Source organism: Octopus sinensis, linkage group LG10 (genome assembly GCF_006345805.1).
Source record: "Octopus sinensis linkage group LG10, ASM634580v1, whole genome shotgun sequence".
In the NCBI taxonomy this organism is placed as follows: Eukaryota; Metazoa; Mollusca; class Cephalopoda; order Octopoda; family Octopodidae; genus Octopus; species Octopus sinensis.
In genome coordinates this window covers 28252343-28280324 of record NC_043006.1, presented here as the reverse complement: position 1 = coordinate 28280324, position 27982 = coordinate 28252343, and the positions used below count along the sequence as shown (strand labels likewise).

The window sequence follows — 27982 nt, the reverse complement described above, 5'->3', positions numbered from 1 at the left end:
GGCATTAGTGCACAGCACTCAAGATCAAGCTCTCAGAACAAACTACTCCAAATATCACATTAATAAAGGCACTGACTCGCCACAGTATAAGATGTGCTGTGAGAAAGGAGAAAGTATAAGCCATATTGTTAGTGAGTGCTGTAAGCTCACACAATGCAAATACAAAAAGAGACATGATAATGTGACCAGATATGTCCACTGGCTGTTGTGCAGTATCGAGAGAGCCAAACAATGGTATGAACACAAGCCAGAGGGAGTAATGGAAAATGAACATTACAAAATACACTGGGATTTAAACATGCAGTGTGACCAAATCATAGAGGCGAGATGACCAGATATTGTGATCATCCATAAAGATGGAAAAGAAGTAAAGATAACAGACGTTGCAATACCAGGTAATTCAAGGGTGAAATGTAAGGAAACAGAAAAGATTGAGAAATACCAGCCACTACTTGAAACCTTTGGTGATTTGTTATTGCCTGCTTTCAAGTAAAGAATAACTGGTAATTAAGAACTATCTAAGAGTCTTTCATAATAGACAAAATAATAATAATAATAATAATAATATGGTAGAAATTCAAAAGATAGTGCTCATGGGAACTGCCCATATCCTACGTAAGATACTGTAATCTCAAATTTTAAAACAAACTCATAATTTTCTTGTTTTCATAAATATTCTCTAGAACAATACTATGTACAAAACCGAATATATGACACCCGAGGCATAACACCAGCATGCACTTCTAACCTGTTGTCTCTGAGTGAGACTTGTACAAATACAAAGCAAATGTCAAACATATAATAAAATTAATATTCCTTTCTACACAAGGCCAGGAATTTTGGGGAGGGGACTAGTGAATTAAATTGACCGACCCTAGTGTTTCACTGGTACTTAATCTATTAACCTCAAAAGGGTGAAAGGCAAAGTCAACGTTGGAAGAATTTGAACTCAGGACATAAAGGTAGAAGAAATGCTGCTAAGCATTTTGTCTGGGGTGCTAACAATTCTACCAGCTCACTACCTTAATAATTAGCCTTTCTGCTATAGGCACAAGGCCTGAAATTTTGAGGGAGGGGACCAGTCGATTAGACCAACACCAGTGTTTCACTGGTACTCAATTTATCAACCCTGAAAGGATGAAAGACAATGTTGGTGTTGGTGGAATTTGAGCTCAGAACATAAGGACAGACGAAATATCACTAAGTATTTCGCCTGGCGTGCTATCAATTCTGCCTAATAATCCTTTCTATTATAGCCACAAGCATGGATTTTGTGGGGAGTGGACAGTCGATCACATCGACCCCAGTACTCCACTGGTACTTAATTTATCAACCCTGAAACGATTAAAGGCTAAGTCGACCTTAATTATAATGATGATGATGATGATGATTTCTTCATTAACCGCAAGGGTTTACAGGAAGAAAAATATTAGCACAGGACAAAAAAAAATGCATGTGGATGTGAGTGTGTGTAGTTGTGAGGGTTTCGCGTGTAAAGAAGACTAATAGAATAAATTTAAAATATTTTTTTAATCCTTTCTACTGGAAGCACAAAGGCCTCAGATTTGGGGGAAAGGATTAAGTCGATTACATCGACCCCAGTGCGTAACTGGTACATACTTAATCGACCCCGAAAGGATGAAAGGCAAAGTCGACCTCGGCGGAATTTGAACTCAGAACGTAGCGGCAGACGAAATACCGCAAAGCATTTTGCCTGGAGTGCTTACGATTCTGCCAGCTCACTGCTTTATTATTAATATTATTTTATTATTATTATTATTATTATTATTATTATTAATAATAATAATAATAATAATAATAATGATGATGATGATGATGATGATGATAATTAATTCTTTTTATTGGCCACAAGGGCTGACACACATGATTATAATAATAATAATAATAATAATAATTCATAACGTTAATACAAAGCCAAGATTGGATGTGAGTCGATTGTTTCATAGGTTCTTGATGGACGAAGGCAATGTTAACGTGACATCGGCTAATTTGTTCTCAAAACATAAATAGAAGTAACTAAAAGAGGGTGATGGAAAGCGAAATAAGTAGAGAACAGGACAAAATACTTCACAGAACTTATCTAAGTCTCTAGACTTTTTGCCCGGCGCAAGCAAATTGCCTTTCATTTTATTGATGTTTTAGTCCAGCACTGAAGTTAGCCTCATCACTTTATAGTTGCTATTCCAAGATTGTAACGACATTGCGTTAATGTAAGAAATAAATAATAGTAATAATTATTACTAACATTAGTTCTGCATGCATAAAGATGAAAATAGCCTTTTAATGAGAAAAGCATTGATCATGGTACCTATATTATAGGTTCCCAGCTTAAAGTAATCTTCGTTTTGGCGTTAGCGCCAAGTGAAAGATGAACAGAACAAAGAAACATGTATACTCGAATTAGATAACTGCGTGGGACTACAGCTTCTACACTAAAACTGAATATGAAACAGTAATAAAGGAACTGATTTAACGTTTTCGTTTTCAAAAAATATTCGAAAAAATTTCGATGTTTTGGATCGGCGAAATTTACGTTTTGAATTCTAATCCGGGCGAGGACAACTTTGCTTTTCGTTTTTCTGGGGGTATCATCAATAAACTAAAGTAGGGTCGAGTTATATCGGTATAATGCACAATATATGTATATATGGAAATAGAATTATAACAGAACCTAACAAGATTATTTTATTCGAAGGTTTGTTTACAAAATTAATAGCTTTGTAATAAAGACAGAATTCGCAATTTTTTTTATATATATATATTTTTTTAGATATATAATGAAGAAACAAAATGTGATGTTAATTTTAAAGCAATTCAGACTATGAACAGTTTAGGAGGAATAAAAATAAAAATTGGGGTTTACTTGTAAAATGAGACAATACCTGAAGCAGGGTAACTTCTGAGACACACCCAGCAAAAGGGGGGATAACTCTCATCGGACTAAACTTCGCCAAAATTTCAAACTATGATGTCAACATCGTCTTCCATCCTTTCGGGACCGATAAAATAAGTACCAGTTGTATAGACTTACTCCGTCCTCCAAAGTTGCTGGGGTCATTTCTTTTCCGAAATTTGAAATCAGTATTATAAAACTATTTGATATTTATCTTTTATTTTTTACTTGTGTCAGTCATTGGACTGCGGCCATGCTGGGACACCACTTCGAAGAATTTTGGTCGAACCAATCGACCTCTCAATCATTAGTCATTTTAAAAATCCGGTGCTCATTCTATTGGTCTCTTTTGCAGAACAGCTATGGTAAGGGAGCGTAAACACACCAACACCGGTTGTCAAGCGTTGATGGAGGACAAACGCGCACACACACATATGTATGTATGTATGTATGTATGTATGTACGTAAGTATGTATGTATGTATGTGTATATGTATGTATATATGTACGTACCACGGGTCTTTTTTAAGTTTTTATCTTCTAAATCCACTCACAAGATTTTGGTTGGCCCGAAGCCATAGTAGAAGACACTCGTCCAAGGTGCCAAGCAGTGGAACTGAACCCAGAACCATGTCGTTGGGAAGTAAACTTCTTACCACACATCGACGCCTGCATCTATTATAACAAAATATAAACTTTTTGATATTATAATATAAAGCTAATATAATATGTTCATGCTATCCAGCAATAATCGTAGCCGAACTTATAGTACCATAGAGAAGGCAAACCTGACATTTCTCACCAACTATAAAAAGCCAAGTGTCAGGACATTTTAATGAAGCTCTTGTCACATTGGAGCACACTGCCCCATTTCTTATTAAAGCTTGCTGCCTCAGTTTACCAGCATAAGATTGGTTTGGAATACAAACAATTGAAGAACACTACCCTGGCAGCTGAAACCAGTTCAAGATGGTTGTGGTTGACAAGGGACCACAGATGGTACCTTTCTGCAACCAGCTAAAGGCTAATATAGTCCTCACTGCCCTGCTTGACCAAAAATTACAGGCTAAAGAAGCTAAACACTTGTGGCTCTGAAATACTTGTTGATGATATGGAAGAATTTCTATCATTGTGATGACTTCAGTCACTACCAGAAGAGCTTGCGATATTTCTGGTTAGTTCTTGCAATTTCTGTGTAGAGCAAAACATCTCTGATGCTTATTTTACCTTTAATTTTTATAATATAAAACTATATAATATTTTGATATAAAACTATTTAACATCTCTATAGAAATAAACGGCAAAATGTCTGCGTGTGTATCCTTTATATAAATCCACAATTTTTCAGTTAGAGAGCTCACACTTTCTATGGTCATTCAAAGCCGTCCAAGGGTGGTCGTGCACATCTTTACATTTCCCCAGTCACCCAACAAAGCCATTAAAAAATCAATAGAAGTGACTTCTTTGTGAATTTTCTATCCAAAACCCAATCAAAATGCCCGAAACTTGATACGCCAATTAAATGCCAGCTAGCTGTATGTGATTGGTTGGAGATTTGGACAGTACTCGCGTGTATGTGCACACGCATACAGCTGTATATACATGCATTAGCACTATGACCCGGCGTTGCTGGGTCAAAGTGTTAGTTGTAATATAAAACTACTTAATATTATATTCAGAAATAAAGCAGTAAGCTTGCAGAATTGTTAGCATGTCAGGAAAATGCCTGGTGGCATTTTATCTCTTTATGTTCTCAGTTCAAATTCCACCAAGGTTGACTTTGCCTTTCATCCTTTTGGGGTCAATGAAATAAGTACCAGTTGAACACTGGGGTCAATTTAATTGACTTATGCCCTCCCCCAAAATTTCTGGCCTTGTGCCAAAATTTGTAATCAGTATTATATTCAGAAATATAATCAAGAACGTTTAATGGCAAAACTTTCTTAATGAAATGAACGTCTAAATTTCTGCTAATTGTGATATTGGAGAAATAAGAAAAAATTAAATTGCCATTTTCTGTTACTGATATAATTCTTCATAATTTTGCCTGTCTACACATTTTAACTACGCCAGCCTCACCTGGCTTCCGTGCCGGTGGCACGTAAAAAGCACCATCCGATCGTGGCCGTTTGCCAGCCTCGTCTGGCACCTGTGCCGGTGGCACGTAAAAAGCACCCACTACACTCACAGATTGGTTGTCGTTAGGAAGGGCATCCAGCTGTAGAAACATTGCCAGATCAGACTGGGCCTGGTGCAGCCTTCTGGCTTCCCAGACCCCAGTTGAACCGTCCAACCCATGCCAGCATGGAAAGCGGACGCTAAACAATGATGATGTAGCTTACATATTTCATGAGGCACATGCAGAATTGTGAGGATCCAAATAAGAATGTATCTAATTGTTCTTAATACATTCTGGCAAATTCAAACATGAGTATGCTGATCACTTGTTCATATTTCACCATCAGAGAACATCTCCATGTAAATGATGTAATAAACATGATTCATTGATGTAAGGTGATTTTGTAATACCACAGTTACTTCAACTTTATTTTGTCTTCTCAGTCAAAGCTACCCTGTACCAATGAATCAAACAAGAGTATTGGCTTTTGTTTATAGAAATCAGAAATCTGATTTAGCTACTGCTGAGATGATGTTCAACTCACCCCAATATACTCTGTGTTTTTAACACAACATGTTTGTAAAGAAATTTTTTCTCAGACAAAAGCAAGGCATCATACCTTTCAGTGGTGTATATACAAGGAGAGATCAAAAATTATCTGCACTTTAACCATAACATATCTTTTATTATTGTCACACTGCCTTCTGCGCAATTGTGGTCATGTGATCGAATTTTGAGCCTGATTGCACCATTTTTCTATCTGGATTTACAGTGTAAGCATGGCTTACACTAGCAATGTGCTCCACTAGCAATGTACTCCAAAGAAGAACCAAGAGCTGTGATTTGATTTCTCTGGTCGGAAGGTGTTTCAGGTGCCGAAATTCATCGGAGGCTTTCAGAACAATACAGGGACTGTGCACTACCATGTAGAAGTATGTATGAGTGGATCAAGAAGTTTAAAAGTGGCCAGGCAAGAGTGATGCACAAAGTGGGAGCAGGACGCCCATCAACCCCCACCACTGATGAGAAGATTCAGTAAGCTCAAGAGATGGTAATGGGGAACTGGTTTACCATTACCATCTCTCTGATCATTGCACTTTGTCCTTCTTTGGTGCACATTGCTAGTGGAGTGGCCATGCTTACACTGTAAAGCCAGAAAGAAAAATGGCTTCATCAGGTTCAAACTTCGATCATGTAACGACAATAGTACCAGCTATAAGCACGTGTGCACAGAAGGCAGTATGGCAATAATAAAGATAAGTTATGGTAAAAGTGCAGATAATTTTTGACTTCCCCTCATACATCAAGTTTGGTACATATTTGTCATTCTCTCTCTACATATATATGTGTCTGTGTTTGTACAGCTGAATTTGTATCTCCCTCATCTTATTGTGTGTTCACTGGTTGTAAACAACAGTCTCACAGTCATTTACTTGTAATCCACCAAGAAATCATATCCAGATGTCCTAACATATTGTACCAGCTTTATAAAAAAAATATACTCTTTCAAATAGTGTTATTTGTTTCCATTTCTCTGCCTTACCATGTCTAAGTTTGTTGTTCATTACATGGAAAGATTTTTACCTTGCTTGGAAAAAGTTGAGGGTTGGCATCAGAAAGGGGATCCAACTGAAGAAAATTCTATTCCAATGTAGTCTCATCTGACCCATGCCAGCATGGAAAAATAGACTTTAAAATGATGAGGAGGAGGAGGGGAAGAAAAAGTAGAGGTGGGGCAATGAAAGGGGATATAGGAAGGGAAGAAGAGGGTAGACAGGAGACAGATGGGGAGAGGAGGAGGAGCAGGAAAAGGAAGATTAGGAGGGGAGGAGGATAAACAAAGTCTTCTCAAATTTGAATCTCAACATTGTCCTCAAATTTGTCATCTCCAGCCACAGTTTTGCTAATGTCAATCTCAGTTATATTGTTGCCTATCTCGAGATTTTGTCACTATCAACTTTAATTTTGTTATCAACATAAATGTTGTCATTGTAGAACGGAGTGAATATTTTTTTTTCTATAAACAGATATTGACATCTCTAATTACTTGTCACAGAACTGTAAAAGAATGTAAACATTAAAAAGTTTCGTAATACATATTTTGTTGTGAAAATTATCATATCTTAGATATACATACATTTAGTACATTAAAGATAAACTATATATTTTACTAAATACATATACAACAAAACAAAAACAAATAACATCAGTTGAACTTTTCTCCATTATTCTATTTGCTTAACTCTCTTAGAAAATCCAACACAACCATCTTTAGTAATCAAAGTCAACCTGGTGTCAGTCAACATATTTACATATGTTTACATATATTAACATGTTGATACTGGCTGTCTTTGTTTACAATCAAAGATGATTGTGCTGGAATTTTTTGAATATGTAAAGAAAGTTAAGAAATAGGAATGATGAATAACAAGTTAAATTAATGTTATTTATTTAAATTTTTATCGTATTGAATGTATCTACATTTATGATCGAGGGACAGTTTTTTGGGAAAATTTTGAACCTGGGTTCTCATTCCTAAGTAACATCGAAAAATACCTTAGAAATGAGAACCCAGGTCTGAAATTTCCCCAAGACACCTGATGAAGGCTGGAGGGTATATCAGTTGAAACGTTGTGTTAACAACAAACAGGATGAGGACAAATATCCTTCAAATGTAAATAAAGGAATGAATAACTCATTAATTCTCTCTTCACATTATGAGAAATCTTCCACATTATTTCATTCTTCACACAATAGATTGTTTTTTTCTGAGATTTCTTTGCTCAAATTCAAAAGTGTACTTTAAGTGCATATTATACATGAATAAATCTGGTGTATCAATTTATTCAGGCCCACTTATAAATTTGCTTGCATCAATATTTGTTATAGTATGATATACAAACATTGGAAAGAACAACTTTATCCATTTACTTACATTACACCTTCAACATGTCTGATACTTTAATGCCATAATATATCATCATCATCATCATCATCATTTAGCGTCCGCTTTCCATGCTAGCATGGGTTGGACGGTTCGACCGGGGTCTGGGAAGCCAGGAGGCTGCACCAGGCTCCAGTCTGATCTGGCAATGTTTCTACGGCTGGATGCCCTTCCTAACGCCAACCACTCCGTGAGTGTAGTGGGTGCTTTTTAAGTGCCGCCGGCACAGGTGCCAGACGGGACTGGCGAACAGCCACGGTCAGATAGTGCTTTTTACGTGCCACCGGTACATGGGCCAGGCGAGGCTGGCAACAACCACGATCGGATGGTGCTTTTTACGTGCCACCGGCATGGAGGCCAGTCGGGGCGGCGCTGGCAACGGTCACGATCGGATGGTTTGCTTACGTGCCACCGGCACTGGTATCACAGCTGCAATTTCCATTGATGTTGATCGACTTCGATAAACTAAATATTCTTCTGTTTGCAGTGTTCAGTATTGTACCCCATGTTTGCCTTCTTTACTTACCCAGGCATGTTCTTAGGTGGCTTATACTTGTAACTTGTGTCAATGACTTCCGGTCTTATTACTATGAGAGAAGACAATATGTCATTTACTTAAAGCAATGATCTACCTTGAGTGTGGAATCACAAGTAAAATCTCTGAAACTTTAGACAAATTCTTAAATCTTTACCAACAATCTTTCAGTGATAGAAGTTGTAAATAATGCCATAAAGCATCAATTCTATGATACTTTGCATTGCAATTATTCTTACTTGATGTTATGTTTACATCATCTACATATTTAGAAACAAAATCTTCATCCCAAATATTGAGAAGAATTATGTTATCTAACAGCATTTAATGATCTTAAAATAATATATATGAACATATACAATAATGATAAAATAATAAATACCATGGTAATTAGGTAGAAGTGAGAGGTAGAGGAAAGTGATTGCATTCTAAAACATAAATTACTCAGTAATTAATGTTTGAAATTCCATATATTTATTATTTAAAATAGTTATTTGAAGTTCTCAAGTTTGCAGAATTGTTGCTATGCAGGGCAAAAGGCTTAGCAGCTTTTTGTCTGTATTTATGTTCTGAATTCAAATTTTGCCAAGGTCAACTTTGTTTTTCATCCTCTCAGGATTGATAAAATTGGTACCAGATGATTACTGGGGTCAGTGTAACCAACTTAACCCTTCCCTCAAGTTTGCTGGCCTTGTACCAAAATTTGATAACATTATTTCAAACAATTGTTTTTATATGTGTACAATGAATTGTATTGGAAAAAATATGTTATTGCATATTTAAAGGTTTACACTGTATGAGATAGGAATATTTGTTTTAGTGAACACTGTTATGTGGTAATTGTACATAGTTATTATAAACAGAATAATGCAAGAAAATATATGGAAATAAATTTGCATGTGTGTAGATATGTATGCATTACAACCCAAGGTTATTTACCTTTTACCAATTATGATATACAAAGGTTGTAATGTAAAATATGTAGAAGCAAGTGCGAATGCCTTTCATGGAATTGAGTAGCAGAGTTCCATTTAGTGCCTAGGGAGATTCTGTTTGAGGGTCCAATACTCCAACTTTTCATGTTCCCAAGTAAAACCCATAGAACATTTGAAAATACAGTTTAGTAGAAATTTACATGACTTTTTTTTAAGTGTACCACCCTTACATGCTACATGGCAGTTGATATTGATTAGTTGAAAAACATTCATGTAGATGTTCCTACCTTTTATGGCATAGTATATATATATCTAAGGAAAATTGAGCTTTCACTTTTTCTGAAAAATTTAATAAATAATGTATTCCTTAGGAATTCACTATTAAATAGAATTTTAAAAGATTTTGGGAAAAATAAAATGCATAAGCAGCTTTGAAAAACTAGCATAAATTTGAAATATTACCTTCTTTGAATAATGTGTTGTGGATTTAGTTATAATCTCAAAGAAGACATCTGTACATTGTGTTGTAGAGATGAGATGATTTTCTTCATCTTCCTCAATTTCTTTCATCTATTTTGTTGAAAATACTAATTTCACTCTCGTATAAGGTATTCAAACTAGACTCTTTTGTTCCCTTCTCACCAACCTTATTTTGCAGACAATCACATCAATGTCATCAGCTCGAGAGGACTGGCAAAAGTCAACTGACAAAATCCAATACAAGATGGGTAATGAAAATATTGTTTGGTCCTTGTGGAAATGAAGCAGAATATTTTAGCATTTGTGTACTGTTGTCTTCTTACCTCTAGTACGTGGGGCATATTTTTGTGAGTTTTTTTAAAATTTATTTTATAATATTAGCATTTTTAAGCTGAAGAAAACAATATGGTGTGGTTACAGCTAGCACAGCTTTGTCCATTTATTTGCTTGATCAAGATTGACCTGAGATTAAATGCAACAATTACTAGCTAAAATCTCAAGATGGTGATCTGTCATATAATAACATGAAACCACATTAGTTGTAGTGAATTTACTGATAAATTCCAAAAAGTTCTTGTATGTTGCAATTATGAGTCTCATTATTATATGGTTAAAGTATGATATATGAACATGTAGAGAGACAGGGGAGATCTATTTTGTTGCTGTGACATAGTTCAGTTGTGCTGTGGAAGATTCCAGCCAATAAGAGTTAGAAGCATATGAATAAAATGGCAGTGATCTGCCTTAGTTGGATGAACTCACTACAGTAGAGAAGCAGCAGTTTTGGTCCAGTTGTGGATTTGAAGACATATAAGCAACATCTCTTTCTTCGACATGTCACATTTTCTGTGTCCACCAGCAACTACACACATCTCATTTGATTAACATCAGCTTCCACTCTGATTCATATAAACCTCAGTGTCTATAGTAAGTCATGCAATTTTTCCTGTCTCGTATACACAAATATTTCCTGCTAGCACATTTCAGTGGTTCATAGACGAAGTCATTCATGGACTGGACTTCATCTATACATATATTGATGATCTCATGATTTCCAGTTCTTCAGCTGAAGAGCATGTTCATCATTTAAAGCTACTCTTCCAGTGCCTTAACCAATGTCAAGTACAGATTAACCTTGCTAAATGTGTTTTGGGCACATCCTCTGTTGTGTTTCGTGACCATACTTCTTTTCACCAGTTGTGCCATTTCCTTGGTTTACTGAACTTTTATAGACGTTTTATTCCTCACTGTGCTGGACTTCTGTCTCCTCTTACTGAGCTTTTAAAGAACTGTTGTATGAAGAATGAAGCTATTTTGTTGCCCAGATCGATGTCTTTAACACTGTGAAACATGAACTCGCTAAAGCATCTTTCCTCATGCACCCATCTCTGATGCAAAGCTTTCACTTGTGGTTGATGCATTGGATACAACAACTGCTGCTGTATTACAACAGTTTCATCAAGGACCCCTGCAACCTCTTGCCTTTTCTTCTTGGTGACTGAAACTTGCGGAGACATGTTATAGCACCTTTGGTCGTGAATTGTTGGCAATCTACCTTTCAATGAAGCATTTCCAGTTTCTCCTTAAAGGGAGGAACTTTACCATCTATACAGATCATAAGCCTCTTATTTTTGCCTTGTGGTCCAAGCTTGAAAAGTATTTACTGAGGGACACTAGACACCTGGACTTTGTATCTCAATTCACCAGTGATAACTAGTTGATTGGTTGGTGTTTGGTGGTAAATCAATGGATAAAAAAAGCGAAAATAATAAACAAGAAACAAAATGAGAATAATTGGTAAAGATTTTGTCTTTATATCAGCACTGAATAAAATAATAATTAATGTGATGTTTTTTTTATGGATTTCTTTTCCAAAGACATAATCAAAATTATTTCAAACTCTTTCTACAACACATTTTAAGATGCCATAAGTGTCTATTGATGAAGACAACATATATTTTAGAACAGGTGGAAAATCCAAATTTCTGAAAATATGTATGTGTGTATGTATGTATATGTACATTTGTGTGTGTGTACGTGTGTGCATATATGTATGTATGAATGTATGTATGTATTTATAAAATATTAATATTGTGTCAGACTAATGATTATGGATTATTCAATCTGAGACTTATCTTTGAGTACATTATTCTAAGTGGCCAGATATAGCTACTTTTGAATTTGTTACCACTGGAATGTGTATGTGTGCATTAGATGTGTAATCACTAAAATTTGAGATAACCTAGCAATATACTTACCTTTAACATTTTAATATTTTAAAATAATAATGACCTAGGCAAAGGTGGGCTGTGTGGTAAGAAGCTTGCTTCCCAACCACATGGTTTCGGGCTCAGTCCCACTGCGTGGCACCTTGAGCAAGTGTCTTCTACTATAGCCTCAGGCCAACCAAAGCCTTGTGAGTTGATTTAGCAGACGGAAACATAAAGAAGCCTGTCATATATATATATGTGTGTGTGTGTGTGTGTGTGTGTGTGTGTGTGTGTGTGTACATTATATATATATATATATATATATATATATATATATATATATATATATGTATATTTGTGTGTGTATTTTTGTCCCCCCACCATCGCTTGACAACTGATGTTCATGTGCTTATGTCTGCGTAACTTAGTGGTTCAGCAAAAACAAAAAAAAAACTTAGTGGTTCACAAAGAATAAGTACTAGGCTTACAAAGAATAAATCCTGAGGTCGATTTGTTACACAGTCAAATGACTGAAACAAGTAAAAGAAAAAAGATAAAAGAAATATATATATATACATATATATATATAGATATTAATAATACAATAATTGTTTCTTGTCAGGAACAAAAAGATTAATAGGACTGCTATAGAAGTGCTCTATTGGAAGAGACAAAAATATCAAACTAAAATCATTGAACAAGCATTTGTTTGTTCAATGATTTTACATATATATATATATACACACACACACACACATATATATATATATATATATATACAATGGGCTTCTTTCAGTTTCTTTCTACCAACTCCACTGACAAGACATTGGTCGGCCTAAGGCTATAGTAGAAGACACTTACCCAAGGTGCCACACAGTGGGGCTGAACCTGGAACCATGTAGTTGGGAAGAAGCTTCTTACCACACAGCCACACCTCCACTCAGACACACACACATACACACACACACACACACACACACACACAATCTGAAGTTTACATTATTATGTATCCATAACAGCTAATCTTACCAATCGGTTTCGTGCTAGGGATTCAATGGTGTATGAGGTAACAATCTGATTATATAACCCTATATATATATATATAATTAATCAAAAAAACAGAGAAAAAAAGTACAACAAGAAAAAAACAACAACACAAGGACCTGGTACATGCAAAGTATTAATAAAATGCCCAGAGAAGGAAAGAAAGGGTGTTTTACGTTTTGAGCAAAAGCTCTTCTTCAGAAAAAGGAAACAGAGGAAAGTCCAAGAGAAAAAGAAAATGGAGGAAAAAAATCGCCAATAGTTCACATGTGGTGTGTGTGCATGTCTTTGTGTCTGTGTTTGTCCCTCGCCCACCACCTCTTGACAACACCAGACTTAAAAAGAAGTACTGGGGGTCAATTCATTTGGGTAAAAGCTCTTCAAAGCAGTACCCTAGCATGGCCGGAGTCTAATGACTGAAACAAATAAAAGCTAAAGGAATGATAAAAAGTTGATGCATTGTATAGATTATAGATTATATTTTCATCAGTATATTTTTGGATCAGATTCAGGTGTCTTATTCCTGTTCATAAACATAACATCCTTAGACTGGGTTCAATTACTGAACCTTATTTCTCATACATTTCAATTTTATAGATCATTATGATGCATCATACTCAAATATTGTGTAGGTATGTGAATGTGTGTGTGTGTGCACATGTGCATGCATGCATGTGTATGTGTAGTGTGTGTATGCATGTGTGTGTGTGTAGTGGTATGTGTATGGTAGTATGTGTGTATAGTAGTGTGTGTGTGTGTGTAGTAGTAGTAGTAGTAGTAGTAGTAGTAGTGTTGGTGGTGGTAGGGGTGGTAGTAGTAGTAGTAGTAGCAGCAGCAGCAGCAGCAGCAGCAGCAGTAGTAGTAGTAGTAGTAGTAGTAGTAGTAGTAGTAGTGTGTAAGATTGGTAGAGATGAGACCTAGACCTCTGTCTGAATGAAGCTCCTGTTTCATCTAATTGTGCTGTGTACATCTTTTGGAGAACTATTATGACATATTTGATATTCATTTCATGGAAACAAATACAGTTTCTTTATTTGCTTTTCCTTAATTCCTACTAAAAATATAAGTTATTCTGTCAATATCAAAAACATTCCTCTTTTATGAGCATTGCCGATGGTGCATTGTCACAACCTTTGGGCTAAAACATATAAAAGAATAGTTTTTCTTCTCTCTGAAAATAATTCCTAGGGGTGACAATTTCAGTTTTAACCAACACTACACTATTAACTAATATAATATAGCATTATGACATTGACGTGTATGATTGCAAGTTGGCAGACTCATTAGCAGACTGGACAAAATGCTGAGCAGTATTTCATTCATCTTTATGTTTTGAGTTCAAATTCCACTGAGGTCATCTTTGACCTTTCATCCTTTCAGGGTTGATAAAATAAGTACCAGTTGAGCACTTCATTCGATGTAATTAACTAACTCTCTACCCTCAAATTTTCAGGCCTTGTGTCTATAGTAGAAAGGATTGTAGTGCCTAATCAAACAACTATTATGGATCGAGCTGGCAGAAACGTTAGCATGCTGGGCGAAATGCGTAATCGTATTTCGTCTGCCGTTACGTTCTGAGTTCAAATTCCGCCAAGGTCAACTTCGCCTTTCATCCTTTCGGGGTCGATAAATCAAGTACCAGTTACGCACTGGGGTCGATGTAATCGACTTAATCCGTTTGTTTGTCCTTGTTTGTCCCCTCTGTGTTTAGCCCCTTGTGGGGTAGTAAAGAAATATATTATGGATAAAGAAAAGACCATTGGAAAGAAAGAAACAAGGAAGGGACATACAAAGATGCTATTAACAAAAGAAAAAGTGGAGACAAATGAAAAAAGTGAAAATGGCAAAGACGTGTTGTTGGCAACTACAGTAATCAATAACTGATAACAAGACTCTGGCCTGCTAAAATTTTGATACCTTGAAAGTTAGAACTCTTCCTGCCTTTCATCCTTTCAGGGTTGATAAAATAATTACTGGTTGAGCGCTTGGGTCGATGAGGCATTAATTCCAAATAGATCATTAATATTGCCTCATCACAATAAGTTTTGTAGATACAGAATTTCCCTTTACACACTCTGTAGTGAAACTGGATACCCATTGAACAAAGGTGTCTGCTTTGGCTATTTATGCTGTAAATTTCAGGAACTGAGCAGAGAAAGCCTCCAATTTCATAGATTTAGTGGATAGCACTAAGTTCTGTGCATGGTCTTGGTTTGTTTTAGTAGTCAAGGACCCTCTCTCTTTCATGAAAATATGAGGCAAACAACTACTCTTAATCAATAGAGCAGTAGAGGACATGTACTTCAATATTAATAAGCTTGGCTGTATGTAATATGGGTAGCAATGCCATTTATCTCAATAGTTACTGAGATAACTTTCCAGAAACACTGTGATTTAAATGTAGAACAAGAAGAATTTCATCAGAATATAAAAATATTGGAAAAGAATTACCAGGAAAGGTGTGATACCTGCAGGATACCTACTGCAGGATTGCTCGAGTGAATTGCATGTTTAAAAGTACTATAGAAAAAAAAACCTCTTGTATATTGAATGACTGGTCTTGCTTATGTTATATATTTACTGTTACTCACAGTTATAATTACTAGGGAGACTAATTACAAGGGAATTGTGCTCTCTACACTTTTATGAAAGAATGAGCATATTTAGTAATATGTAGTTGTTTTAATAGAATTACATAATTACATATTAATATTTTATCATTACTGAAAATCATTCCTCTTTTGTGCACAGTGCTTACCTACACTGAGGATAATTTCTAGGAGAGACAATTCGAGTTTTAACCAACGATACGCTATTAGCTATCTAATACAGCATAACAACACTATAGCACCTCGTGTGTATATAAGATTATAAACATTTAGAAAATGAATTGATTAAAGCTTAGTGTTTGAACATGGAGATATGGAAGGGGAGGTTTTAAAACCAGAAAATTTAAATTCAAGTCCCTGAAATCCAAATTTCTTCTGTTTTACAGTAGCTCCATCCATATGGAGCTACTGTTAAAAGTAGAAGAAAGTGTTTGGGGATGCAATACTGTGGCTGTCATACTTTCTGTGAATCGAATTTTCAGGTCTGTTTTAATTCACATTAAATCATTTCCTGTGTTACTGTGACTCCTAGGAAAGCATAAACATCAAAATTTAATACATCAACCGTAAATTTTAAGCCTCATCTTTATATGACAAGTTATTGAATAAAAAAAAAATCAATTTCTAATTAGCAATATCATTATCACATAAAATATGGATCAGTAATATTCTAAACTCTTTTTATGTTACTTAAAATTATATTAGTGTGTCTCCATTTCCTTTTGTTCTTCTACATTATAACTATTGCAGTTTTATTTTCTGATGAATGGAAGCACATATGGCTATTTTATACTTTATCAGGCTCATTGTATACCTTAAACACATGCTACTTCCATCTTAACACATATTATTACAGGAGTTTCTCGTTATTGTTTCTGTACTTCATTTTTGGAAATAAAATTACATTCAAATAATTCACATATAATGTATTTGCAAGGAATGAAGCTACAACCCATATGTTTTGTTACTTGCTAAAGCCATGCGTAAAGAAATGTCTCTTGAACAGTTATTTTCAATCCTTTAGTACAAAACAAGTAGAATGATTCTGTACAAATAGCTGAAATGACCGCTGGTGATTGCTAGTGATAATGACTACTTGTGCACCCAGAAACATTTGAGCTGAAAGAGAAGAAAGTTTGCAAAAAGTAAAATAATAAATAGATTATCTTTTGCAAGCAATAATACATTGATGTTGTTTTTGATACACACAGAAATATTTACATATTCTTAGTATAATTTAACAATAGTTTCATCAGTTTCAAATTTCACTGTAATAAAGTTAGTTGACTGGCCACATTAATTCCTATTAGCAAAAATATATTGCTGTATGTATGCAAGGAAGTTCCTGATGTTTGTTGAGCTAGTCTAGATTTATACTCATTTCTGCAGTGGCTGTTGAATGTTCCTGGAGAACATTTTTGCCGTAACATTCTCTGAAGATAGTTACTGGTAAAGCTCAAGTTGAACAGGTTCTGGCTAATACTGGAACATGTTCCTGAGAAACGTATAGTCCTATCAACAATGAGTTCATATAAAATACAATCACAGTTGATTGGATTTGCCATCAGATTCAGATAGTGAAAAGTGCAGGCTGGACTATTCCTGATGAAGTCTATACTGCTAATGAAATTTGATTCAACATCTATGGAGAGTTCTGCTATTTCAGATGGCTTAGTGAAAGCCCTTGGTGATATTTTCTTGATGTTCATGCGACGTAGTATAAAATGTCTAACAGAGAGCCCTTTGTTAAAGGAATCTGGAAGTTTAGGCATTATATTACCTGAGATGTCCAGTTCATAGAGGTGGCCTAGTTTCTTTAATAGTGTATAAGGCAAGGCGGTAATATTCATATCTCGAAGAAATAACTTGAAAAGTGTGTTTTCTAAACCATTTAGCAAAGTTGCTTCCAACGGAATGTTATTGCCACTAATATCCAGTACTCGTAACTTTAGACCTAAAAATGGTTGAGTATTGTTAAGTTCATTAATCTTATTATAACTGATATTCAAAATCTTAAGTTCTTGAAGATTCTGGATTGCTTCAGTTGGAATTGTACTGAGGAAAGTATTTGATAATATTAGTTTATGAAGTGATGTTTCCTGATCTTTAAACACATCACTAGGAATTTCTTGCATTTCTGTAAAATCGTTTCCTGTCAGATCTATTTCTGAAAGTTTAAATAAGTGAGTAAATGATTGACCATCAAGTGTGGTCAGTCGATTAAAACTGAGATCAAGTTTGGTAAGATGACGTAATCTCATCAGAGAATCACTGGGTACGTTAGTTAAATGGTTATGTGACAGATGTAGTTCTTTAACATTGCTTACACCCAAAAAAGCATCCCAAGCAATTCTTTCAATTCCACAATGCACCAAAGAAAGCATTCTCAAAGTCTTCATTTTATAACCAGGGAGAAGTCTGCTAGGGATTTTGTGCAATTTGTTGTTACCTTCAATAGTGAGCTCATACAAAGTTGGTACAGCATGTAAGAATCGAAGTTTATAGATATTTAAGGAACTGATGTTTAATGTCAATTTCTGAAGGAAACGATTGGTACCCCTCAGAGCTTTATCAGCAATATGGCGTACTTGATTATATCCACCAATATCAATATCCACAATTGAATCACAGCTGAAATCCCGACTATTAATTAACTGGATGTAATTATCACGTAACCAAAGACGATAGTACTTGTTCTTGTCTAAATCCACCAAAGCAGGAACTTTAGTCAAATTCTTAGCCCGACAGTCAATAGTGACTGTATCACTATAAGAAGGGTCATGTATTCCTTCAGAACATTCACAGACATTGTATTCAAGGCATGGATATCTTTTAACAAAATCCTTAGTAGAAAATGGAATTCCTTGGCATAGACAAATTAATATAATGAAAAGAAAATATTTCATAAAATCTACAGTGTTTGTAATGCTGGAGACAGGCATCTTTCTAGATTTTCAACTCTTGAACATGGATTATATTTTGGTCAGATGCAACATAGAAACATATGGTCCCAGTAAATCTGAAAAATAAAAAAAGTTCAGTTCATGAAAAATTGTTGACTATTTTCTTAATTTAATGAGAAAGATATTCCTTTTTAAAGTCTAACGGTTTTTCAGCTGTTTCATTCATTTATCATTCATTCTTTTATTCCTAGTAAGCCTAGTACTTATTCTATCAGTCTCTTTTGCTAACCACTAAGTTACCAGGACATAAACACACTAACATCGGTTGTCAAGCAACGGTAGGGGACAAACACAGACATGTAAACATATACATGACAGGCTTCTTTCAGTTTCCGTCTACCAAATCCACTCACAAGGCTTTGGTTGGCTCGAGGCTATAATAGAAGACACTTGCCCAAGGTGCCACACAGTGGGACTGAACCTGGAACCATGTGGTTAGTAAGCAAGCTACTTACAAAACAGTCATTTCAGAGATGAGAGAATTCTACCTGAAAATTCATGAAAAATTCATTTTAAACTGTTGATGGTGGTCAAGACTTGTAGATTTATGAATAAATCTCTATTCCATTACACACATAAGGTAATATCATGATCAATAAAAGCTTGAAATGACCATCTACTCTTTAAAGAAGATAGAAATGGCTTGTGAAGTTGTTTGTATCTAAAACTAAAATTATTGGCTATTGTAAGACATTTTCACAAGACAAAATTCTGTGTTTGAATAGTAAGAACTTTTCTTTTTTTGTCTATTCCTAAACTATGAACATTCTATGAAGAAAAGAAACAAAATACTACAAATTCTATGGATTTTCTTCAGTCTGTAATTATTTCCAGCTTTAATGAAAAGTATCACTTCATAAGGTGTTTAATTAATAAGTCACAGGTTTTGTCATGCTGATTATTTCTTAGTACTAATGACTAGAAATTTTAAGAACTTTACATTAAGTAAACAAAAACAATTGAATATGTGAATTGTATGCATTTCTTTCCTTAAGATTCCTTAATTTCAATTTCAAATTTCAACCCAGTTTTGATTTATGGAGAAATGATTATCTCCTTTGTAAAAGCTGTAACCATTAGAGTTATGTGTTTGGGAGAATGACTGGTTGACAAAAGCTATTTTATTTTTCTCATTTTATTATTGTTACAGAGTCGAGAAAGTAAACTTTAAGTCAATACAATGCGAAGTATTTCATGTTTAACCCTGACTGAACAGATCTGTACTTACAGCTATTTCTGCTGTGACCACCTTATATCTTTACAGATATGTCTCATGGAGCTATGTCTACTTTCTCCATTTTTTTAAGATGGAAGGGTAGGATTTCAGAAAAATTTGGCTGCTCTGTAGGTGCAGTTACCTCCCTTGACAGTAGGTTTAAACAACCTCATGCTAGATGCTGATACGAGGCCTTGCAACTACCTCCTTTGGCATCTAGACGTCGGAGAACAATGACATGATCTCTTACTACACATGTCAGCTAGCTGGCATGAGGCAGTACACAGAAGATGAACATGATCTCCATTCATCAAATTCTTTCCTTTATTGTTCAATTGTATATGTTTGGGACCTTGAGTAAAGGTATTTAAAGTTACAGCCTTGTTATATGAATTCAAATATACCATGTTCCTTTATCAAATGATATTACAGCCTTCTGAATGGAGACCTCATTAGATTGTTTCAAGACCATTTTGGATGGTTGTGATGCTATCTAAAGCTCTTTTAGTAGCTTGAGTTTCTACATAATGACTCACAATAATGAGTTCATTTCATCATGGTAGTATTGTTATTATTTTTTTATTATATTATTTTTAAACAAACTTATTTTTAGCAGACCTATAATGAAAGCATTCCTGCCATAATTAATTTCAGGTATAGAATAACTGAGTACTGGGGTTGATGTAATACTCTAATTCTCTGCCCCAAAAATTTCAGGCTTGTGCCTATAGTAGAGAGGTTATTAGTTCTTTATTTATCAGGAAACAATACCATTCCATTACGATTCATAGCAAACAGATTTTGTTATTGGATACTAAAACAGTAGAGATAAAACTCTGGTATAAGACCTAAATTACCAAATACATCTACTTTATTTGAAAAAAATAAATCAGTTTAAATGTCCTAGACTAAATATCAAAACTATTTCTGAGAAATTATGACATTTTCGGATGAGTCATGTTAAATTGTCAAACTTTAGGCTGCTGTTAGAAAATTACTTTAAGACAAAGAAGTATTTGCAAGTATACTTAAAGCTGGGACAGTTTTATCTCCATATAATTTCTTCTAGTTTTGGTATAAGGCCAGTAATTTTGAGAGGTGATGGGACTAGTCAATTCAACAATTTTGAGAGAAGGTGGGCAAGTCAATTACTTTGACTGCCCCCCACCCCAAGGTACTTGGCTAGTGTTTTATTTTACCAACCCTGAAAGGATGAAAGCAAAGTTAACATCAGTGGGATTTGAATTCAGAACCAGAAGAAACAGTGTAAAGTATTTTGTCCAACATGCTAATGATTTTGCCAGTTCATCACCTTAATAATAAGAATAATAAATCTTTCTAACTTTTGACACAACACCAGGGATTTGGAGTGGAAGGGGAAAGTCAGTTACAGTGACTTGGTACTTGACTGATGCTTTATTTTAATGATTCTGAAAGGACGAAAAACAAAGTTGACTTTAATGGAATTTGAACTCAGAACATAAAGAGCTGGTAGAAATGCTACAAAGCATCTTGTCTGATGGGCCGACAATTCTGCCAGTTCTATATAATAATTGCCAATATGTAAATGCTGGTTCAAGCAGCAAGCTGGCAGAATCATTAGCATAGTAGGAAAAATGCTGTATTTCATCCATACTTCCATTCTGAGTTCAAATTCAACTGAGGTCATCTTTGACCTTTCATCCTTTCGGGGTTGGTAAAATAAGTACCAGTTGAGTACTGGGGTTGATGTAATCAACTTACCCCACTCTACCAAAATTGCTGATCTGTGCCAAAATTTGAAACCAATATATAAATGCTGGGAGGTTAGTTGGGTGGTTAGTTGGTTAATTTGTCCATCTTACTTCATATGATATTATAAGAAGAGAGGGTAAAAGAGAGACACAAAGAGAAATCTAATATTACCTAACATGTGATGGGTAACTCTCTTGTATAGTATATAAGTGTGTACTTTTTTTAATACATTATCTTGCAGATATCAAAGAAAGGGTGTAGAAGCAATACAAAAACCATAAACTATGTTCTTTTTACTCATTTCCAAAAACTATAGTAGCAAATATGAATGATACATACTGACATAATTTATCAATACCTCAACCAACCAATATCACAGCCAACTCTTCTTTAATCACTCACTATACTAATATTACTTGTTGTTGACTTATGGGGAATGTTTGTTAGTGAGGCACAGCTGCTCTATAACAAAATAATATTTAAATGTTGGTCCTTTTTAGGAACTCAGCGACTAGTCAGGACTGATGTATTTACTCATGCCATCTCATTCATAAGAAGCTAAGAGTAATCTTATATCTCCCTTAAATGTACAATGAAAGTGATGTCACCTTGCTGTACACCTTGAGAACTCATTCTAGGTTGTTTTGAACAGAGAATAGTTGAGTCTTAATGGTACAATATGAATATACATTTAATGCCAACCCACCTCAGACTGCTGCTGGATGAACAATACAAATGCCCTGTTTAAAAGTGATCTAAATTAAAATCTTCCATCAAAGTTTCATGTTAATTCATTCCAAACACCAGATTAATTACGACAAAGATATACTACATTCTTCATTATTTTCAAAATTAATTGAAACAAAGGCAGTATGTCTCAAGAGAAATATGGTAACAAAATAGCTAAAGTGATCTAAAATGAACTCTTCTACCAAAATTTCATGCTAATCACGTGTACCAAACATCAGCTTAGTAATGACAAAGTTGTTTCGCTAAATTCTTAATTATTTCAAAATTAATTAAAGCAAAGTTAGTGAATGTAGTCAGAAATATGGTAATGAAAGTGTTAATATGTGAATATACACTTAAAGTGGTATTTGGACACAGAAATAACTAGAAAAGATGTGTGTTTAGTGAATACTATACACCCTGGCTGGTATTTGAAGTTAGAAATGGCAGTTGTTGAAGTAGAAATCATAAGCTCCCTAATCCTATGCCATTTACTCCCACACTCTCAAGTTTTATCAAATCAAACAGTCCTAGTTTTTACCATAAGCTCTCTTTGAATCACTGAAATCCATCCTCCGTTCCCCCCCCCCTCTCTCTCTTCATCTCCCTCTTTATATTTCAAATGTAAACGTATGTTTATGTGTATGTGTGTTCATTTATGTGCATATATGTATATGTGTATATACATGTGACTGTGTGGAGATGACTGTTGCTTCATTAATATAGGGAAGCACAATTAATGTCAATGTGTGTGTGTGTGTATGCATGTGTGTATGTGTGTGTGTGTGTGTCACAAGAAATGCCAGCATCAGGTCAACTAATATTACTGTCTGTTTCTTTCTTTCTCTTCACTCTTTCTCTCTCTCTCTCTCTCTCTCTCTCTCTCTCTCTCTCTCTCTCTCTGTTTATGCCTCAGCATGTGCGTGTGTGTGTGGAAATAACCCAACAGAAATAGATCATCTAATATCTCAGTAAATAGAAGTTACCAAAAACAGTAATCCCTATCTCTTGCCTCATCCTGCATTATACTTTAAAGTATGTATTTCCCTCTGTCTGTCTGTCTCTCCCTCCCTCTGTCTCTCTCTCTCTCTCTCTTTCTCTCTCACCCACACACACACACACATGGAATTTTGCAAAGGCTCACATTTGGAAATTAGTGTTTCAAATGACCCCTAATATTTAATGAAAAACCTTGTACCATACCAGGTTAGTGTTAGATATAAATTGATGAAGCAATCAAAATATTCACAGGACCCTGCTATCATCAGGGAAATGCCTAAGTCCAGTATTCATAAAATGAGTAGAGAGATGTTCCACACTGTATGCATGGTTTAAAGTGTAGCTACACCAGAAAAGTACTGGAATCACAGGCAGGGTATCAGAGTTGGTAGATTTCATATGTAGCAGATGCACAGAGACAATAAACACTAAATCCACCTAGTTAATATGTAATTTCAAATGCCAGCAATATTCCATAGAAGTAGTTGACAGCTACCTAGGTAACCTAAATTGCCATGAAGTATGTGCCTTAAAAGTGTAGTATCCAGTGTAAGAGCAAGTAGGAATATACTCAGACAGCTATTACCTCCGCTGACAACAAAGGGCAAATTATATGAGAAGTGTAATGCTCATGGACCTTGAATGATTTGCAAAAACTGGAAAGAAATGTGGCATTGATTTTTAAAACTAGAATTTAAGACTTTATAAAACCCAAACTAATGTCACTATGTCTTGAAATAATATATTCACACACAAATTTTATCAATAAAAGGTGTAAAACTAGAATTTAAGACTTTATAAAACCCAAACTAATGTCACTGTCTTGAAATAATATATTCACACACAAGTTTTATCAATAAAAGGGTGTAAACAACAGTTTCTTTTTTTTTTATTCTAAATTTTAAATCTTAAAGCATTTTTCAACTTTCCATTTGAAGAGCATCAGTAACTGTTTATGTCTTGTCTGTAGTGTCATACAAAATCAAAATATTAAGAACCTCTGTCTTAAAAGAAAGCTCAGGTCAAATTAAATGGTTAATTGCTTATTAACTAAGGAATGTGACACAGTCATCATCATCATCATCATCATCATTTAACATACATTTTCCATGCTGACATGATTTGGATGATGTGACATGATCTGGCAAGCTGTAGGGCTGCACCAAGCAACAATCCCAGCTTTGCATGATTTATATGGCTGGATAACCCTAACCCTAATACCAAATCATATCCAAATATCAATTTTCGGTACTTGTGGGCCGTTGATTGAAATAATAAAGATATCAATAGTTCTGATCCAGCCAAGTTATAACCAAAGGTGTTCAAGCCATAACTATCCCAACTTTTCTCCAGACTTAACTCATCCATTATGTACCCATCATTTATTCAAACACAGTATATCCAATGTCCTCTTCCTTTCCTAAAAGAATGTGATTTGAGGGAGATTTAGCTGCTACTAATGGCAGGTCGAGTGAACATGTAATTGCTCTCCATTATTGGTTCAAGTTATTGATTGTGACTGAAACTGAGGTATTGTGTGAGAGAGAGTTTATGGAGCTGTCGAGAACATTAAATTGATGAAAGTGGCAAAAAATATAAAGATAGAGATTGGTGGGTTGACCTTTTAGTGACCTTTCAGCAATTGTGTTAATCAAATACAAAACTGATTTCCACAATAGCCACCCAGTTGTGTTTATTTACAAATTCTGTGCAATAAAACAAGAGAATTGGTTGTGTGACACACAAAATACCTTACAGTATCATATTCAGTTATGTATCTTTACATACTCAGTTCAAATCTCCATGTGGTTACCTGTCTTTCATTCCATTGAGGCCAATAAACTAATGTACCACTCAGATATTGGGTTTACATGGTAAACTAATATTGTCATTGAGCATATTTATTTTATCTCTCTACTTTGAGTTCAAATCTCACCAAAGTAAACCTTGCCTTTCATCCTTTTGCATTGGACTGGTTTAGTAGAATTATTTGAGCATTGTCAGGAAAGATACCTTGTGGTAGTTGTTCTCAGGGACTAGACTTAATCTGTCATCCAGTTGCTTGTCAAGGATAATAACATTCTGTGTTGATTTTCTCACTAACAGTTAAATGTTTCTATGCATGTGAGGTTTTATATGTGAATGTACATAAGTATATACATGATTCTACATATATATTTATGAGTGTATATATGTATGTCATTTTTCAGTTTTATTTCAAGATTTCCTGCCAATAGAGAAAAAGCCAGTTTCTAACCTAGATCCAAGGCTCCTTCATTGGAATTTCAACATCAACAACAGAGTATACCTGCTCAGAAGCCTACACAAAGTTTTCATCATTCTCAACACATTCAAGGAGATCTTGTGCAACTGAAACCTGAATGTCTTTTTGGTCAGCTGAAAGTTGTTTTGACACAAACTTGGCAGACATGCATCTCATACACAAATCTTCAGTGATTATGGACTGAACTGAACCATAACTAATCTGCACATCCTCTGATAACTCATGGATGGTGATTCGACGATTTCCCCTCACAGCTGTATGCACAACTGTGATGTTTTTCTCAGTTCTTCTAGTTGATGATCTCCCAGAACATTCATCAATATCGACATTTTTTCGGCCATCATGGAAATGTCTGAACCACTCGTACACTTCTGTGCAGCTCATACACTCCTCTCCATACACTTTCTGTGACTTTGCGTAGGCCTCTGAGCAGGTATTGCCATGACAAGTTTCTCTATTATGGTCAATGCGACAATCACACGCTACACACCTTCCTTCCAAGCACTGCTGCAAAAAGTGAAAGTGAGCTAGAATGTTAAAACTTAGTGCACATGCACAGCAAAGTTTAAGGTCAATCTGTACAGAGTAGCTTCACTCTGCGTGTTTTAGCTTTGTTACTATGGCAACAGTTTGGATACTTATTGTATGTATGCATGTATGTATGCATGTATGTATGCATGTATGTATGCATGCATGCATGTATGTATGTATGCATGTATGTATGCATGTATGTATGTATGTATGATTAACATAATGCACCACTCTCATTTGATCATTGGATCCTTTAGTAGATACCACTCTCTTGTAAACATTTGGACCAAGTCTCCAGTTTGAAGATACCAGTTGCAGAACCCCCAATTGCATAAAGCTTCATAAGTGCTGCCTCTTCCTTTCTTGACTAAATGATAAAAATATAATTAGATAAATATCTTTTAATTGCTTAAACAGAGAAGGAAGGGCTTGAGATCCTTTACTTCAAGGAGAGTGGGAGGAAAGAGTTGGAAAGAGAGTGGGAGGAAAGAGTTGGAAGTTATCTTCAGATTAAAGACTTACTTTGATAACTGCAACAGAGTAGGTTTCCACTAAAGATACCTAACAGTACAAATGTTAAACTTGACAACAAATTAAGCCTCCCAGCCAGCCAAGATTTAATCAGCTGTGCCTCTCCCTTCAAAACCTATGGCCTTGTACAATTATTAAATATTCCAATAATTAGGCACTGGAGTGGGTGTGTGGTAAGTAGCTTGCTTCCCAACCACATGGTTCCAGGTTCATTCCCACTGCGTGGCACCTTGGGCAAGTGTCTTCTACTATAGCCTCAGGCCGACCAAAGCCTTGTGAGTGAATTTGGTCGATGGAAACTGAAGGAAGCCTGTCATATGTATGTATATATATATATATATGTATGTATATGTTTGTGTTTGTCCCTCCCAACATCACTTGATAACCGATGTTGGTGTGTTTACGTCCCCATGACTTAGCGGTTCGGCAAAAAAGACCAATAGAATAAATACTAGGCTTACAAAGAATAAGTCCTGGGGTCGATTTGCTCAACTAAAGGCGGTGCTCCAGCATGGCCACAGTCAAATGACTGAAACAAGTAAAAGAGTAAAAAAGTAAAGAATAATTATTGTTATTATTAATGGCATTTCATTCGTCTTTATGTTCTGAGTTCAAATTCTATTAAGGTTGACTTTACCTTTCATTCTTTTGGGAGTCGATAAGATAAGCACTAGTTGAGCACTGGGGTCAGTGTAATTGACTTCACCCCTCTCCTGAAAATTGCTGGCCTTGTGCCAAAATTTGAAACTATCATTATTAAGTATTTCTGCTGTTGCTACATTCTGGGTTCAAATTCTGCCAAGGTTGACTTTGCCTTTCATCCTTTCAGGGTTGATAAATTAAGTATTAGTGAAACAATGGAGTTGATGCAATCAACTCGTCCTCTCCCTCCAAATTTCAGGCTTTGTGCCTTTTGTAGAAAGGTTTATTATTATTATTATTGTTGTTGTTGTTGTTGTTGTTGTTATAATTGTTATTGTTATTATTATTATTATTACTATTATTATTATTACTATTGTTATTATTATTATTGTTATTATTATTACTACTATCATTATTATTATTATTATTATTATTATTATTATTATTACTATTTTTTTCTTCTTTCAAATTTGCTTCCATTTCTTGCCGAGTGTCTTCCCGACTCCTAGGGCAAAGAAACTCATAGTATACATCGGTAGGCCATTACACCAAACTCAATAGTTC

General features: G+C 35.1%; 1 protein-coding gene and 1 long non-coding RNA gene across 6 annotated transcripts in view; one reads left to right on the top strand and one right to left on the bottom strand.

Annotated features, from left to right (window-relative positions):
- LOC115216747 (FGGY carbohydrate kinase domain-containing protein) overlaps nucleotides 1-27982 on the bottom strand; it is an 81154-nt gene that overhangs the window by 51678 nt on the left and 1494 nt on the right. Inside the window, exon 1 of one of the 5 annotated variants that reach the window (XM_036506454.1) lies at nucleotides 19208-19233. The exons of 1 other annotated variant lie outside the window; for it this stretch is intronic. In XM_036506454.1, coding sequence (XP_036362347.1) covers nucleotides 19208-19218 — 11 coding nt within the window. In that variant the 5' untranslated portion in view covers nucleotides 19219-19233. Of the gene's footprint in view, nucleotides 1-2884; nucleotides 3043-15828; nucleotides 18809-19207; nucleotides 19234-27982 lie in introns of those variants that run through there. 3 more of the 5 variants (XM_029786298.2, XM_036506455.1, XM_029786362.2) reach the window with 3 other exon arrangements.
- On the top strand, nucleotides 21557-27508 carry LOC118765071. Its single transcript, XR_005000919.1, has 3 exons — nucleotides 21557-21692; nucleotides 24897-24901; nucleotides 27468-27508. It is a non-coding gene; the product is annotated as an uncharacterized LOC118765071 (long non-coding RNA).